Below are 18,897 nucleotides of genomic sequence, written 5' to 3' on the forward strand. Positions count from 1 at the left end.
AGGTAACCACCCACTATCGCCCTCGCCTGCCACTCCTGACATCCCTGCTCCAGCTACCGGCTATCATTGCGTTGAGGTTCACAGAGGTAAAAACATGAAACGAAAAGCAACTGTAAACGATACCAAATTATATTTAATTACGTGCGATTAGTTAGGGTTACTGGAGTCGCGCGATCAAATGCCAGCGATAAGGCGACATCGCCTGTCATTTGGACCATAAATAGACTCGGCCAAATACAGCCGAATACCAAAAAGCCAAACCCGCAACCCGAGAAACGCAACGGCTAACATTAATTCAATTACAAATGGCTGCGTTTGCGACAAAATGGGGCAGGCGTGTGACATAATCACCCCGAAAGCTAATGATGACAAGGAGAGGGTAAGCAGTAACTAGTACTCAGTAATTCCGACTAGAGTTGTGCCAGGCCGAGCTCTGCACACTCCCCTGAGTTGCGCGAGTTGTATACGCCCACAATGTTTGGTAATTTGATACGACGATTTGTCTTGCTTTCATTACGACATTCCTTTTTTTTTAGTTTTTCCAAGCGACAACTGCATTTTCACTCAATTTTCGTGGCCACCAAATTTGACTTAAGCGGAAGCGCGTTATTAACTGGTTTATGCAAGCCATAATCGCCCGATTCCCAGCTAACGATAAGCAGCTGAAAAGAGGGTGCGGGTGCGGGTCGATTACCCAAACAATTCCAAATATTCCGACTACCCAGGCTACCCAATAAGCAGCCAACAATTAAAACGAAAGCGCGGTAATTTTATTTGTTCGTAAATCTAATTGTGGAAAACATGGAAACAAACAGCAACAGCAACAGCAACAACTACAACTGCAACTCATAGCTATTCGTAATCGTAATGTAAAAATGAAAAATACTTTTGGTAATTAGTGCGTGTACCGGCTGAAAAAGCCTGGGCTAGCCGTGTAGCCGGGTAGCGGGCCACAGTTTTACTTAATTGCCTCGCCACAGTTTTCGTTTTTGTTTTCCAGTTTTAATTTTTCAGTTTTCAGTTTTAAGTATTCGTTGTTGGCTTTCATTTTTCGCCTTTTTGTTTTTGCAAATTAATGTTTTTTTAGTCAATTTCAGCTTAATGTGCGTCAATTAAAATTATTAAAGTTTATCTTTCTCATATTTTAAAGCGTTTAGTAAATTAAATATAATTTATCCACTGGCCAGTTCAAAACGAATATGATTGGAACATTAGCCCAGCAGCTGGCCTTCAAATTGTAATTGGCATTACCTATAAAACTTTTTCTAAATATTGTTGTTTAAGCTAGATTAGAGTTTCTTTAGTATGACAACTTTGGAATATATTTATTTTGCTTTTAAGGTATTTGAACTGATTTTCTTAGGAGTAGTATAGTTAAGCTCACGAATAGAATCAAGTTCTCAAAAAAAATAATTAGAATAGGCTTACATGTTAGACGTTGTTAGACGTAGCTAATATCATTTTTACTGCATATATCCAAAACTGGTTTATCTGAATATAACTTGGTCATATTTATAATTTTATTGGAACTAGGTACACAAATTTAGCAGGCTTTAAGGCATAAGTCTAATGCTCGAATATCTTTCAGGTATTGTAATTGGTATACGCAGATGCACAGGTTCCACGGATGTGTGGCTGTCCGAAACTAAGCGGACCACTCACAAGCAGCTGTTCAGCTCAACTACCAGGTGTGTGTGTGTGTGTGTGTGTGTGCCATACAATCTTCAGTTATCCCTTTGGCGCATCGCGACCCTCGTTTCTCTCGTTTCTGCTGCTATCAGCGCATCGAATTCGTTTGTTTTATAATTGATTAATTAGAGGTCGGCCTGTACAGGCTCTAGCTGTGAGTGGATGTTAGGGACGCGGGCTATCGTTAGAATTATAATTGACTTGCGGCATGTGTTATCCTAAGTAATATACCAATTTGCTGTCTGTCTGTCGGCAATTTGTTTGTGCTTCAGCGCCCCCCAAATTGATTTTATTGACTTGTAAATGATGTTTGTTTAAGTGCTCCTCACTCGTTCCATCTTATACCCCTTGGTCAGTTGCCAAGTTGCTTCCGTTCATATTCATATCCCTATCGATGACTATGTCCGTGTCCATATCCCTGTTGGCGACTGATGTCACCGCTAGTTAAATTTATGACCGCATCAGCTGCCAATGACCCTTTGCCAGCCGGGCTTCTATGCTCTGATATATGACTTAGCATACCCTTTTGTTTAGGATATTATAATGTTCACATCTTAATGTGACACCGTCTTTACTTTGAGGAGATATGAGTCATCTGCAGTCGATGCCAAAAGTTATTTTGAATTTCAATGTTTTTTTCGTAAAAGCTGATGAAGAGAATTATTTATTCGATCTTAAGCTAGCTGCTCTTTCCAGTCGTATATTAATTTATTGATTTCACGCCGCCATTGCGAAACGCTTGCCAATATTTCGAATGGGCCGAAGACGGCCTCCGGCTTGGACGACCGTTCGACGCCGTGGCAGCATTAAGAGCTGAGCTCACTATTAATTACATTTTGTAATTAGTTGCAAATTTTTATTGCTGGCCGCATGTGGCAAGCCGTCCGAGCTACCACTTGAAAGTCATAAGTACCTAAAGATGACTGCGAACCGCATTAAGATTGATAACGAGCTAATGAATGTAAATTTTATACCCCAACCTGTCTGTCTCTCAGTCAGTCTGTCAGTTGTGCCGTCTCACGAGCCTGGGAGTCCATCATTATAAGTTTGAGTTGTTGCTGGAGTTTTCAAAAGGTTTCCCAGAAGCTCGCAAATTGAATTTCGCACTAAGCTCGGCTTCCGTTTACATTTGCCTGCAATTCGCGCGCGGTAGTCCACGACAACGAGTACAGTGAATATGCCATAAAAACGAACTGTGGCAGGGTGTAAAAAAGCGTGTAATGCAGATGTGAATGAATTAACGAATTGGTATTTTAATAAGTATGCAAACTAGGATAAACGAACGAGTGGCACATAAACAAGAGAGCAATCAAAGGGATGGGTGAATGATCGAAGAGGTCAACTAACGAGTGAATTAACTAACGAGTAAGCAAACGAACGAGCAGAAAAACAAGTAAGTTGAGGAGCGCTAGGAAACCTAGCGAGCAGTAAAGCATATTTCCGAAACAGTGAGATAAGCTATAATTGCTAAAAAAAATATTTTATAGCCTAGAGTATCAGCGAGAGAATAGCTTTATTAGTTGACAGAGTAAAGAGTTACTTGGCGAGTGAGTAAAATTACCAATTTAATATTAAGGAATACAACCAAAATGAAGTCTAATAATATAACTAGAGACAATAACTCAACGAAGCGGGCTTCAGCTCTATAAAGTGATGTCCACTGTGGCTGCAAAACAGAGGCTGCGAGAAGAGACCGAGCTTTGGGGAGGAGCAAGTGCAATGCAATTACGAGTATGTACAAGCTACTTGGTAATAACGTATTGATAATTAAAGAGATGGGTCGAGGGCTCATCAAAGCTCTTCCCGTTGGCGAGGCGACGTTGACAAATGAGTTCATCAGCAGCTCCTTTGGTCGAGCGGCAGCAGATGCTAATTCCGAAAGAAAGACAACGAGAGAGAGGTAGAGTAGGGCTGCATTAATTTTAAAGTGAAAAGCGATTTATTTTCGCCATTTGCGCCGTGTGGTCGTTTAATAAACAATTTAATAGCGCGCATAAATTTCAGACTTCATATAATAAACCCATTTGTCTTGGAAGGGGAAGCAACTCATAAGCCTAAAGACCTTATGCACATGCCAAGACAACGGCTCGAGGTTATTAAATTATGTGGCTCAAGCGTAAAAATAAACCGTAGCAAATTTAGGACGAGACACAGCTAGAGACAATGGAAGAGAGAAACAAAGAGAAAGAGGGAGAGAGAGAGAGTGAGGGCGATCTGCCTGTTTAACGAGCCCTAATGGATCCCCAAGAGCCCAATTCAGCCTCATAGCTAAGCCAACCGCCCCGACTCGCTCTCGTCACTGACTTTCTCCTAAAAAAAATTAGACGCGAGTCGGCTTCAATTAATCAGAGATATTCGAATAAATCAAGTGCCATAAAAGTGACACAGCGTGAGAGCTGGAGATGGCACCACAGCAGGCACTTGGCCAAGCACAAAAGATGAATATTTAATTAGGAACAAATTAAGAATGCAAATAATGTGGAACTACCGTGGAGAGGGCGTTGCTCGATTGAACTACGACTCGGCAACTGAGTCGATTATTAATCGATAGACCTTATAATTAGTGGGCATACAACAAAGCACAGTCCAATCATTTGCTGGCGGGACGTCCCGGCTAATTGAACGGGGGAATCCAAAAACTCTGAAACTCTGAAAATTGTAAGTCTGATCCGCTGAGCGCGTGCTGCCCCCAAAAGCAACTAGTTCCTTATCGGATTTGCCACAGCTACAGCTTGTTGTCTTCGATTCTTATCGGACAACACTTTGTTGACTGGGCATCGCCTTCAAACGTTGCCGCTTTGTTAACGAAATGGAAACACAGAAAATTGGACCCACCAATTGGTATCGATGTCATCGGAACTGATCGTTTATTTATTTAATTCTAGCGTAAAACAAGTAAGCTATAGAATTTAATTGTGCATAATTCATGTGTATTTAGCCAATGAGTTGAAAAGATTTTTCAATGATAAGCCAAACAAAATCCCTAGCTTAACCAGATTTTAGGTATGATTCACGAAGTTGACTTTTTATACACATGGATCTTGGTTTCAACCTTAAATGAATCCTCTTATAGATTGTAAGAACGTTGTTAATTATGATATAGATATATTTAGTTCAGAAATCAGTCTCCATATTTGTGCTTTTAATTGAAATTCACTTAGCCATAATTTCATTAGATCATTAGCTCCTACGACTCTGGCATTCTACAGTTGAGTTTATGGACTTGGCGTTTAGCGGGAACCGAACGCAGGCTATTGGACTTCCTGGGAAGCAAAGCTGAACAACTTAATTAAGGCAGGCCATAGAAAAAAAACCACGCTCAATCGCACACACAGAATCAAACGGTGAGGGGAGAAGACTTTGTGATTGGAATCGCAGGCATCAAGCAATTTGTATTCGGCCATCAGACAGCAACAAGTCATTTCACACTTTGATCACGCTGCACGCTGTACAACTTCAGCTGGAGTAGGCCGCAGGCAGCAGGACCTAAAGCCACATATCCATAAAAGGATGCCAGAAACAACAACTTTGGAATGTGCCTGCCCCATGCCCCATGCTCCATGCATATATTAAACAACCAGCCACATTCGAACGGTCGCCCGCGCAACGTTCGAGTGTGTCGTTCGAGAACTGTAGTCGAGAATCGGAGTCAGGAATTGGAGTCGAAGTAGGCACCTTCACAGTAATTAACTTGTTTCAATAATTACGCATGCGCATTTGCACATGTTCCAATGCCCAGTTCCATGGCCAGTTCCAATGCACCATTCGGTTGCCGGTTGCCTGTTGCCAAAGCTTAACAAGATTTTTGCATTGCGTGCGCATTCGAAAGGTGAACAACAGACTCCGTTTCTCCAAATTCCCTAACAATGGCTACCTTAGCTAACCACAGGCTTTTAACTAAGCAAATAAAAATCATCATAACGAATTTGTTTAGCTGTAAGTTCCGGAGCTAAAGCTTAGAGAGTTATGAGTTTCACAGAATTTTCAGACTCGATACTGACCAAAACCAGAAATTTCATTCATATAAGAATTTTGTCTTTTGACTAACTTACTGATGTCGAGGATCGGCCTAAGATACACTGTTAGATAAGAAATATAGTTGACATTTTTATTTGTCTTAGCTTAATTTATTCTATTCAATAATCTAAAATCGACTACTTCAAATATACGGCCTGTGGGTTAGATATAAAATTATCCGTGCTACATATTACGGTATAGCACCTTAGTCCTTGCTCAAACTATTCTGAGCTTGTTCAAATATTACGAAGAGACTTTCGACTTCGTTGCTATCAATTGTGGATGGATTTCTCTTGCTTTTCGTGGAAATTTATGCAGCAGCCGCCGCTTATTAAGCAGTCCATGTCTCGGCTTCATCAGCTGTCCACATGTCCAGCACAGCCCAGTACCGTCGCGTCCAGTTGGCCCGTTGTCTGTCGTGTCCGTTGAGGTGGCAGCAGCACTTAATTATTGATAGCATTACAAACGCAGGTTCAGCGGGTCACATCTTGTAGACGTCCGCAACTATAGCAATTCTCTTATTCTTATTGAGATCTTTATTTGGTGCACTGTTAACAATTTATCTTTTTATTCGGGCAGCAAGACAAGAATTTGGGGTACTCAACTACAACAATCAAGACACTAACACACAAAACAATATAGGACTAAACAAATATACAGATACAGAGAGATGAACATTTACAACTGAGTGCTATCAATATCATGTACTGTGACGTCTTCCATACCGGGTATACTCTGAACTGCCTCGTTCATCTCTGCGGCCTTACTCGCATTGTTCATTTCGCCCATTTCATCCATACCACCCATTCCACCCATTCCCCCCATTCCACCCATTCCTCCCATGCCGCCCAACGCGGATAGTGCATCCATACCACCCATGCCACCTAGATCTAAACCGCCGAGAGCATCCTCCAATCCACCACCACCACCAAGGGCAGCCAGAGGATCCTTATCGCGCACATCGGTGATGATGACCTCAGTGGTGCTCAGCAGCGATGCAACGCCAGCTGCATCCTGTATAGCAGTCCGCACCACCTTGGTGGGATCAATAATGCCCTTGTCGACGAGATTTCCGTACTCGTCCTTCATTGCATCGTAGCCAAAGTCATCCTCGCCGTTCATCACTTGGGCCACCACCATGGCCGCGTCGACTCCTGCATTTGCTGCAATGGTCAAGCAGGGTATACGCAGAGCATGCGTGACTATGGCAATGCCATGCTTCAAGTCCTCATTGGCCGGATCCAGTTCCAGCAAGCGAGGTATGCAACGCAGCAGGGCAGTGCCACCGCCGGGCACAATGCCCTCCTCGATGGCAGCTCGTGTTGCGTTGAGAGCATCGGTGACACGATCACGCTTCTCACCCACCTCCACCTCACTGGTGCCTCCAATGTGAATGACAGCGACACCATTGGTAAGCGTGGAAATGCGAGCACGTATACGCTGCTTCTGCTCGTCCTTAGTTGTGGGATCATTTAGCTCATCCTGCAGCTCCTGGATTCGTCTCTTTAGCAGCTCTGGCTTGCCCTGGCTCTGTAGTAGCATGGTCGTGTCCTTGGTAACAACAACCTCGCCCACCTGACCGAAGTCTTCAACTTTGGCCTCCTCAATTTTGGCATAGTTAATATCATCCCCAAACACCGTGGCACCCGTGGCGGCGGCAATGTCTCCAAGCAACTGCTTTCGGTACTCGCCATAGGCCGGCGCCTTGACGGCGCACACCTGAAGGCCCATCTTGAGCCGGTTGATCACCAGAGCGTTCAACGCCTCGCCAGAAATGTCATCCGCAATGATGAGCAGTGGACGACGCTGTCGCAGCGACTGCTCCAGCCCTCTCAGAATCTGTCTGAGCGACTTGATCTTCTTGAGGGTGATCAGCACATATGCATTGGTGTACTCCACCTTCGCGCCCTTGGCTGTGTTCACAAAAAAGGGTGAGATGTAGCCCTTGTCGAATTGTAAGCCCTGCAGCACCTCCAGCTCATCCTTGAGCCGCTTGCCCTCCTTGACAGTGATGGTGCCGTTGCGGCCCACGCGGTCCGTTGCATCGGCAATGAGTTTTCCAATCTGTTTATCGCCATTAGCCGAAATTGTGGCTACTTGTTCAATCTCCTCACGTGTCTCGACCGCCCGCGACATTAGCTTCAGTTCCTGTTTGACGTGGTCGACAGCCAGCATAACGCCGCGTCGAATCTCCACTGGATTGGCACCCTTTGTTATGTACTGAAAGCCTTCTTTGGCAATGCAGCGAGCCAGCACCGTTGCTGTCGTGGTGCCGTCGCCGGCCGCCTGATTCGTACTGTCCGCCACGTCCTGAACCAGACGAGCGCCCAGCTGCATATGCTGATCTTTGAGAGAAATTGCGCGTGCCACTGAGACACCATCTTTCGTTATCTTAGGCGATGTCCAGGGCCGCTCCAATATAACACTGCGTCCCTTTGGACCCAGAGTGACGGCCACAGCATCCGTGAGAACATCCACACCGCGCAGCATCCTTGCACGCGCCTCTGCACCAAATGCTACATCTTTAGAGTAAGCACGGACAAAGGCCCGGCTAGAACGAATTGCCTCTTGAACATATGAACGAAACATTTCGAAAGGGCTACGTTTTTTATGTGTTTCCCCTGATTTTGTGAAAATTCTAATAAATTGTACAAGAGCTTTTGTGTAAATATATTTCTCTACGTATGCTAGCACCGACTCTCTCCTTGAACACGATAAACTAGTATGATATTGTGCCTGTCCCGATGTGGAGCACGGGACGTTTGAGGCTTAGCCTGCTTGCAACACAGCTTTGAAAAACTTGTTGAAATACTTGGGAAATTCGTATGTACGCACTTTTCCAATTAATTTCATTTCCGTTTCGTAGCAGGGGCTGCAGAACACATGTTCCAATCTTCAAAAGGTAGCGAAAACATAGAATCAATAATTAAGAAATGTCAAACATAAAACGAGAGGCCCGCACCATACGATAAGAAGGAGTACTGTGGAGAGGCAGGCCCCAAGGTTGTGCGGGTGTTGTGTTCTTTCCTATCGCAAGCATTTTTTTTTTGGTTTTCTTTTTTGTTTTTTTGGAGCTCGCGTGACAAATCATAATTGATTGTTCGCTTAATTGAATTGGAGGCTGATAAGTGCAGCCCCAACTCGCAACCCCAACCCCACTGCGCAGAAAGAGAGAAGGAGAGCGCGACGCATGCTACCCATAGATGAAAATATGACTCACGTGATCGCATAGCTAACGACAAATGGCTGACACAACTTCGAACACGCTAATAAATTGTTAATGGTTTTATCACAGCTTTGCAGTTTACAATATCACCTAATACGTACAGTCAACAACACCAGCGACGATCGTCATAAATCGACTAGAGCCGAAAAGAATCAGAAAAAACCCAAATATACCGTATACCGAAACATATGCTATAGACCCATAGATAAGCGGCGTTTGCCCCCGGGAGTCGCTCGGCGCATTAGTCACACAACAAATGTTGAGCAGAGAATGGGTCAGGAACTGGACTAGTCACTGGATCACTTTGAACAACTGTAAGTGCAGATGAGATCGATTTCGTAATTTTATTTTAATATTCTGAATAATGAAAACTAAAATTATAATAATTTTCTTAACTAGAAAACATGGAGTGTATATAAAAGTCGACTTTTAATAGTAAAGAGAAAAATATGAATATAATATATTTAAATTCATTTATGCATATCTTCCGATTCGCATTCATACATTTGATGAAGATACAGTCAATCGAGTCTGCGTGCGTTTGAACACAGCTAGTGACTTGCTAAGAGGCTAAGTATTTTCGAGGAGTGGAGATATCAAATTAGTCTTTTTAATATCACGAAATATATCTGCCGTATATATAGCAGTTCAATTAATTCCAAAAACTAGAGCTAAGATTCCAGTGTGTTTCTAATTTGTGTGAAGAGCTAACCTTTTGCGAACGATCAGTGTAACAGTTTGGGCTCCTGCATAAGGATCGCCTGTCAGCGACAGAATCAACTCATCAACGTTGACAGCGGCCTTAATGGGGACTTGTGGCTGGCTACCTAAATAGCTGGCAATGGTCAGTGCAATTGACGCGTGATTGGCATGCAGGCCTGTCATCCATCCATCCATCCGTTTCCACATGCAGTAGTAGCAGCAACAGCAGCAACAGCAGTAACATACAGCCCAAAAATAGTCATTTTTGCAGCATGCCCCAACCAGTTGGCAACTGGCGATTCTGTCGAAGAAGAGTGTTCTTCGATTTTATTAAGGTGTCAGCTACTTGGTATGGATCGTATGGCATCGCATGCTACGCCACGCTATGGCATGGTATCATATGGTCTGCCATGCTACGACACTCATTTAGCAATGCATATTTTAAATTAATATTATTAAGAGTTTGACCAAAAGCGAACGTCAAGACTTGGTAAACTGTTATATCTAATTGGCTTCAAACTGTTTGCCCGTTTGCTTGATTGCCCGAGCCGTCGGCTTTGCGAAGTCGCTGTTCCTCATCCCTCTCTCTTCCACACCTTTTGGGAGCTCAGTCGAACATCATTTCAAATCTGCGGCAGTCGAATTTCGATTTTGGTTTGTTTGGCAACGCGTCGAGTTAAGTAGCAAATTGCTGTGGCGACACCTGCCGCGGTCACCTCTCCTCGCCTACCAGCTGACCGAGCAAGTGCACTTACTCGCTTTCTCTCGCTCTCTCGCTCTGAAGCGCCGCCTTTTTGCTCTGCGCTGTCAGCCAATCAGCGCGTCGCAAGCTCAGCGCACGCAAAGAGAGTCTCATGGAGTACGATATGTGTGTGTGTGTGAGTGTGCATGTGATATGGTGTTGGTGTTGCTGTTGGTGTTGTGTCGTCGACAGGCAATTTACATGAAATCAAAATGAAACGTAAGTTTAATAAAGGCAGAAGGCTTCGGGCATATGCGGCGTGCAAATGCGCTGCGCAAATATATTTAGAGAGATATACAGAGAGAAAGTAAAAAAAAGACATATAGATTATACGTATCGCTAATCAGACAGACTTTAATTGAAAGTATTATGTAAATATCAAAGAAATGTAAAAAAGCGAAGAACAATTTGTATTATTCGAATTCCAGTAGGTTAAAAATCTCTTTTATCTATCCGTATATTGGTATACTCTCAACATACACCACATTTTAATACCGATAGAAATTATATATGTCTTTTAACATTAGATTTGTATGACATTTATACATGCATATATTATATAGTTTTACATAAAAGAATATAACATAATTATGTAGACAAATTAAAGATGATTTATTGATGCACTCGATAGAATAATATAATTATATTAATTTTAATTAAAAAATACTATGATAGATACAAAGAGCTCATCATTTAATGAATTGATACATGAATAAATGAATAAATAGAGATATACATGTATATATATATCAAATTTATTATCAACTATCAAAGAAATTTCTTTTAATGATACCAAAGCTCTATACAATCTTGTTTATTTCATTTCCTGTTTATATCTATGCAAATTAGAAGAGCATTTCAATATGCTCATCTGGCGCAGACAGTGTAGGGTAGGAGAAGAGTTCGGCTAGACTATGGTCGGGTAGTGTAGGGCAGTGCTTGGCAGAGCTGGAGGGCTGGCATCGAGCGTTCCACTCAAGTTTTGTTTACTTAAACTTTTACCATTTGGGGCCAGTGTAAAGTGGCCAAATGTCTGTGTATGTATGTGTGTGTGTGGGTGTTGGCCAACCGAAACGTAACTGCAAATTCACAGAAGTGTGGAGCTGTCTCTTAGCTAGAGGTCTCGGTCTATGGTATTTTATGTTGCCATTGATGTTTTTTTCTTTTTGATTGTTTTTTAAATTGTTTTTGCACGCGATTCGTGTTTGGCGGCTTTATAGCTGTAATTGCCATTACCATTTGTTGTTGTTGTTGGAGTTGTTGCAGCTACATAATTTAATTTGAATGCATATGCTATCCAAAATGGGTAATTGAATAAGTTTCGTTTTTCTCCAGTTTGTTAGAGTTTTGTATAAATATCTATATATATATATATATTTATACATATTTATTTATTTTTAGTTTTATTCCTTTTATATTAGTTTTAATACAAATTTGATTAGTGAGCGCGCGAAATATTTTGCCGCGTTGCATGTAGTAGCGTGGGCGTTTAATGGGCGTGCACCAGGCCAACACCTACAACTGGAGTAGCCCACGTGTTAGTAATTTATTTGCCAGCAGCTACTGTTTTTTGTTGTTGGCTGTCTGTTTTTCAATTGATATGCCAATTTTTGTAACCATATTAATATTGGCCAGCTGGGAAAATGTGAGCTCAACTGTTAAGTCTTTTTGTTTAAATAAATACTTTATGACCTGGATTCATAAGCCAAACTGATATAAGAAAGAGGTAGGAAAAGGTGTTTTTATGATGTTTGGCTGATTCGGCTCAAGTCTCGGTACGAGTTTCAGCTCAATGGAAATGAATTCCACATCTTCAATTCCAATTCCAATTCTTCATGTTAAAAAATCTTTTAGCAAAATAAAACGAAACCAAAATCATTTGACATTAAATCAATTACCTCGCTTTTTATAATAGAAATATATGTAGATATCTTCAATCTATCTTCAAATCTTAAAATATTTAATATACATAAACTTACTAAATTTTTCTAACATATTTATTTGTATTTATATTTGATTTTGAAATATTTTTTGGAACGTCTTATAATTAATTTGTTAATATGTTATGTCAAACAAGTATTGAGAGCCTGGACTTAAGCTCTTCTTTCTCTTTCACATACTGTTTATCAAAACTCAGTCAATTTCTGAGTAAAAGAGTTTTACTCTAAACTAAATTATTTGTTGCAGAATTTTTAGATGAAAACTTTAACATAAATACCTATTTGAAGAACTGCGTTTATTTCCATGCGTAATTACTTATGAATTAAATATAGTTTTTATTATACTTTTTAGGCAGCTAATCAAGAGAGATTATAGTACAGTGATAATCCGCAGCTTCTTTTGCGCTTTGCTTCGATAAATTGCTTTGGAGTTTTGCAAATTGATGCTTTCAAACAGCACCAGCCACGCCTGGGACAGCTTCGGTTAAAGATATCTCCAAAATTCTTATTGCAATCGCTGCGCTTGTTGTCGTATCTCTTCCCAAAATAATCGAAAGCAATTTGGCCGGAAATCGGATGCGAACACGTATCCAGTCCAGAAAATTGCGCCTAATGTGATTAAAATCTTTCATTTTGCGCATTAATTCAAAAAGTGATTCGATTTCTGAGGGTCAGACATTTGATTAGAGTGTATTATAGTTGCGATGCTCTGTCATTGAACTTGACGCGGAACGGAAATCAAATTGAATTTGGGCACATACAAAAATAACTTTGTTGTTGCAGTTTTTGCAGACAGCTTCTCGGGGCGTAATTAATACATGGCCTGTCGATTCGTACCAGGTTGAACCTTCACTTGGAGTCTATTAATCATTTGAGATATGCGAGCAGCGACTACTAATTAATTAATTTGATAAGCATTCGTTTATAAGTCTTTGCGAATTATGAGTTAATTTATGGCCAGAAACAGATTTTTGCAAAACAAGTTCGTTGCCTAAGTCTTTCGATTTACTTTGGCTTCAGGCTTGTTCGTCATTATAATCATAAGCTATGCCCATTTTGATGTGTTGCTTTCAATCCATCCCACTCCCCCCTCATTTAGCTAATCAGCATAATTTAAATTCGCGCCACGCCCCTTGAAGCAACTGCCCCTGCTTAGCTCATTATGCTGGCTCGTTCTTTTGATTTCTTGATTCCTTTCGTTCCGCTTAACTTTCATCTGCGTGGGCTGTCAAGCAACAGCAGAAAGAGAAGCAAGAAAACATCATGAATATGCATTTTTGATATATATTAATTGGCTGTTCGGCAGATCGTTAGCTTCTTAAATATGGCATCACATGACGATCGAGATGCGCGTGTCTTCTCGTTGCCATAAAATTTCATTAACATTATAACACTGTGCAACACATTTCAATTACCATTCCGCTAGAGCTCTAAATGGTTGTTCATTAAGAATTTGTATAGCTATTCATTTATGTCAAATATAAAGCTGAGTGTGTGCGAAGAGAAGAAGAGGTCGAATAAAAAAATAGTTTCTTTTTAACAATACAGTTTCACGTAGACGTGTCTAAAATACTCTTAACTTATTGCTGAGTATAAAACTGAATTCTTAATAAATGGGAACTAAACTTTCATATCATATCAAGTTTTCTAACTCTAGATCATGGCTTCTTGTAAATCTCCGAGTCATAAGCTGGTTGATTAGTGTTTCTTTGGGAGGTCCATTGTGAGTGCTGTAAACTTTGTATTAATAACAATCTATGAACATGGAGCACACACGGCCACAATCAACAGCAGTTAACATGTTCAGAGTGCCTGATCAGGGGCTGATTCAGTGCGCCGTCATGCTTGCTCATTTATATGCATGTCCCGCCTCTCTATGCGCCGCTCACAAGCTCATTCGGTCGCGCGGTCGCTCGTTGTCGAGTCAAACAAATGTTTGCACAACACACAATAATGATGACAGCGCAAATTAGCTACTAATTTTCACATAAACTCTAACTCGATGTGGATGAGAATGAGGATGAGGATGAGGGTCAGCTGAGCGCCAGGACCTCACACAGCTGCCGTCGCGCCGGAAGTGATGTGCCACGTCGACTCTGAACTCGACTACAAATTGCCATAAATCAGCATTTGATTATCCTTTCTCTCTCTGTGTGTGTGTGTGTCTGTGTGTGTGGCTAATTTGGCTCTGGGCCAGCCTCGACTGTTGGCTCGTTTCTCTCATGTCATGTGCGTGTTACTTTGTTTTTTAATTTATTAATTATTAGGCGGTGTCCGTTGAGGCACGCCGCCTCGGCCCCGCAACGCTTCCGCTATTAGCAAAAACTGCGATCCATCCATCCATCCATCCAGCTCATCTCGACTTTTTGGTGACTGACTGGCAGTTGGCTACCTCGCAAATGTGCGGCTCCGACTGCTGCAGCATCCGAAGCATTCGGGTGGCCACCGAACGTCACTCAAATTGAAGTCTCGCAAATGAGAATTGCTGAGCAACTGGCCACGGTTCCAGCCACTGCCACTGCCCCTGACCCTACCGGAGCCTCTACCTCAGCATCGGCCTTAGGCGCGCAGTTGTTGGATTTTTAATTAAGCCTGGCCTGAAGTGGAGTTGGAGTTGAGTGGACTGCGAGTTGGTAACTGGTCTTGTTAGTAATTTTTAATTTGAGCTCTTCTGACAGCTTGCTGTCATATAAATTTAATTGAATTTACATTTTTATTAATTGCCAAGCCAAGATAGAGAGAGAGAGAAAGAGATATATTGTGGAGGGCAAGTGCTACCCGTTCGCACGGAGCATGAATGAAGCTGAAGCGAAACTCAAAATTTAAAACTCTAACTCAAGCTGGAGCTGTGAGCTCTTGAATGAATTTAATTTGAGATGATTTGTTGATGGTTTCGTTGCGCTGATTTCTTGCTGACTAATTTAATGTGATTTTTAAATTGCCACAGACGCTGTTTGTGTGGCCAACGGCACAAGTGAGAGAGACTGTAAGAGAGAGTGAGAGGGCGATATGAAACAGGCGCGCTGAGTGGAAGATGCTGGGATTCATCTGCAGATTGATTTGGGGCCGTTGTGCATTAGTCAAGACGAGCAACATGTATACAAGATTTATTCTTTATACCCTGTATGCATTTTAAATAATACTGGGGTATATTTAATTTATGTAATGGTCAGCAGAAGTCTGAACAATAGAAGTCAGTCATCAAGGGGATCAAATTGAAGAGGCATTAAATAGTTGCTAACTTTAATTTAATCTGCATTTTTTAAAAACTTTATTATGTTTTCAAATTTATTTGTTTAATTATATCGGTTATATATCTTTCAGAAATTTAAAGCTAAATTTAAAGCCTAAATATGACTTTTACAGGATATCATTTAGTTGAACACTTTATCATGTCATAGAATACTTAACGACTAAAAGCCCTTTTCAGACTTGTCTTCTCTGTATGTGTTGCCTTTCTAAGTTGTGATCCTTTACAAAATTCAGGTCCTCGTTTTCAACATTCTTATCGTTCATTTGAATTATAACTGTTTACAAACTCTTATTTTGCCATTTGGTTTGTCCTCTAACAATTGAGAACTGGCCAACGTGCCACACACTGCCCCTCCCTCTAACAGCCAGCGCCACTGACATGTTGCAACGGCGCTAACGAGCCGCTGCCTTAATTTTTGTTGTTGTTGTACCCTTTTTTTGTTGCACGCTGTTTAATTCGCAAATCAAACAACCGGAGGGCAGCCTACCAAAGTCGCGCATACATAAGTAAATTAAAAATAAATTTATGTTTCAGACCAGAGGCGTACGACGGCCATGCAGAAGGTCTCAAAGAGGGAGCACAAGAGGAAGCCAAGATGTGTGTGTGTGTGGAAACGGGTATCGAGCAGCGACTGTGAATGCAAATCCAATTAAAATTGCCTAACTCTGCACGGATGCGTTGAAAGAGAGACAGGGTGAGAGACAGAGAGAGAGAGCGAGACAGAAGGAATGCTGCGGATGCTGGCGCTAAGCCGTAAAGCGGCACTGTGCGCTGATTTAAAACACTGCGGGGCGTGCTTATTGATTAAATACAAATTGCATTCATTCATCATTGCGGTAAGATTGTGGCTGTTGTTGCTGTTGCTCTGGCAATTAAATTACACTTTGTTGTTGAGCCTTCGCTCACTTTGTTGTGCTATAAAATGCAATTAAGTGCACAAAGCAATCAGCCTTTATTATTCAAACTGCGCGCTAAACTGTACGCAGGTTGGCAGCCTCGTTCAGCTGCATAATTAATTTCCAACACTGTGGCATCTCTATATATTTTAAATGGGGGCAACGCTGCTGTTTACATTCACAGATCAAAGCGGCCCACGAAATTATTTAACTTAAGAACATTTTAAATTTCTAAATAATTCAACAAAAATATAATGTTTTTGTACTGTCAATAAAGTCAAAATATGTTAATAAATTATTCACGTGTATTTTTCTTGTAAAGGGATAGTATCAAAAATGCCTAAAAAATACCGAAAGCAAAAGAAAATACTGTTCCCAAAATAATATATAATGTAGCGAAAAAAGTAAGGAAAATTATGCCAACAAAGTATAATATTAAATTATAAATATAACTCATGTCGTTTTATTGTTATTTAACTATTTTTGTTTCTTTAATACACAATTTTAAATTACGCGCGCCAATCACCAGCGCAAAAAGCTCACAGCGCAAGTACAATGCGCGCGAATGCAACAACTAGTGTAACTAAGAGCGAGACGTACATATGCTGCACTTCCAACGGCAAAAAAAAATGTACCTACGGGCCACCTACCAAGCTGCGCTGCTCGCCTGTTACTATTCCGGTCTAAATCTAAATGATGCTGCTCATTGCTCTAGTTTATTTTTTTCTTTCTCATTTGGAAGCGCAAGCAAATTGCGCGCAAATTGAATTGACGGAACGTGGAGTCTCGGACGCCAGTCCCAGACCCAGCTCCAGCTCCAGTTCCAGCTGCCCAAGCCCAGGCAGGCATTGCTTCGCACTCAACTCTGAGTCGCTTATGGATTTCAAGCGCCATTAGCTTGCTGATACACACACACAGACGCACACTTGTTCACTCGTAATTGAACACTTGATCCGCCGCACCACACAACAACACACACGTAAAACGCCTCCTCCCATTCCCAAGCCGCTATTTTTTTCTCTTATTGTTTTTTTTTGGCCATGCGGTCGCCGTCATCGTTGCACACAATTTCAATTCATGGACTCTAATGAACAGGCGTTCAGCATTTCGAGCAGGCAGCTTTGAGAGATTTCTCGCCGTGACATTCACTCGACGGCCCATTCGCCGTTTCATTTCGTTGCGTTTAAATGAGTGTGAATTGGCCATGTGTGTGTGCGTGCTTTTGTGTTCGCTCGCGTGCTCATGTGTGTGCGTGTGTGAGAGTGTAGTGGTTCAGCAAAAAGTTTGCTTAGCAAAAGCTTTGTCGCTGGGGAAATGGCGTCAAATGGTGTAGAGTAGCAGACACACGTTTGCATGTCATTTGAGAGGCCGAAGCTACTTAGCTGCACAATGAGCTTTTCTCAATACCCTTGCGTAAGCGGTAGTCTTAATAGGTATACAAATGATAATAGAAATTAAATTTATTAAGATAATATAGCATATTAACATATCTAAATACCTAAAAAAAAATAAATATAAATATAATTAACCTATTAAAATTAAGACTTTTATTTCAAAGTATATCTGTGTTTTCAAGGGTATATGTACATCAAGATATCAAATTTGCATGACTATTCCCTCTTCTAATGCTCTGTTAAAAAAGTAATCAAGAGTATATTTGTTAAGCAGTTAGTAGTTACACAGATGTTGAAACAGCGTTAAAGTCCACCTTTAGGAATTTGACACGACAAAGAAATTATCAAGCAGAATAACATTAGCGAGTATTAAGTAGTCAGTTAGATCTAGGGCGCCTTCTGAGTTGTCTTTTTTATATGTATTTTATCGTGAGCGATATGAAATTTGAGCTTTAGTTTGAGCATGAGTTGACTTTTCAGACATTGAGCTTTGTTTTAGGTATGAGTGTGTGTGTGTATTTTTGAGTATATGTTTGTGAAAGTTGCTCGTTAAGCGCATTTTTTGTTACTCCTGTTGAGTTTGGGCCACAGGATAGCAGCAAATGTAGCGCACATGGCAAGAACTGCCAAAAAAAATGATATTAGCCCCCAATCTCTTTCTCTCTCTCTCTCTCGCTGTCTCTAACACTGCAACATTGGGAGGCACTCAATGGCGTACGCATGTGTTCCGCTCATGAGTTTTCAAGTTAAGCTGCCAAATTGAAGCCATCAACTTGCACACAGACTCGCACACGCTCACATATATGAAGAGTGAGTGGCATGCCTGGAAGCACGAAAAAATCCTTGAACATATTGATAAACCAGGAGTGCAGTAGCCGAAGCTGGCGTTGCAGTCGATGCCTTTAAAAATAACTGGAATGACAGCTATGCTACAAGCAGGGCGACACGAATCGGACTCCGACTCCGACTCAGGCTCTGTGCCCACTTTCCTTTCTATTGAGCTCTTTAGTTTATTTGTGCACTATTCAGCAGAGCACG

General features: G+C 41.4%; 1 protein-coding gene across 1 annotated transcript; it reads right to left on the reverse strand.

Moving 5' to 3' along the window:
- Positions 1-6,252: 6,252 nt before the first annotated feature.
- On the reverse strand, positions 6,253-8,423 carry LOC111599100 (60 kDa heat shock protein homolog 1, mitochondrial). The gene has a single exon (XM_023314642.2). It carries the CDS (start codon positions 8,293-8,295, stop codon positions 6,385-6,387), a length of 1,911 nt encoding a protein of 636 aa, XP_023170410.1. The 5' UTR covers positions 8,296-8,423; the 3' UTR covers positions 6,253-6,384.
- Between the last annotated feature and the right edge of the window lie 10,474 nt (positions 8,424-18,897).

This window comes from Drosophila hydei, unplaced genomic scaffold (genome assembly GCF_003285905.1).
Source record: "Drosophila hydei strain 15085-1641.00,03,60 unplaced genomic scaffold, DhydRS2 tig00008114-arrow-pilon, whole genome shotgun sequence".
NCBI classification, from domain to species: domain Eukaryota; kingdom Metazoa; phylum Arthropoda; class Insecta; order Diptera; family Drosophilidae; genus Drosophila; species Drosophila hydei.

Bases quoted from the DNA above. Each gene is read 5' to 3' on its own strand.
- LOC111599100 (XM_023314642.2), bottom strand. From the start codon at position 8,295: ATGTTTCGTTCATATGTTCAAGAGGCAATTCGTTCTAGCCGGGCCTTT.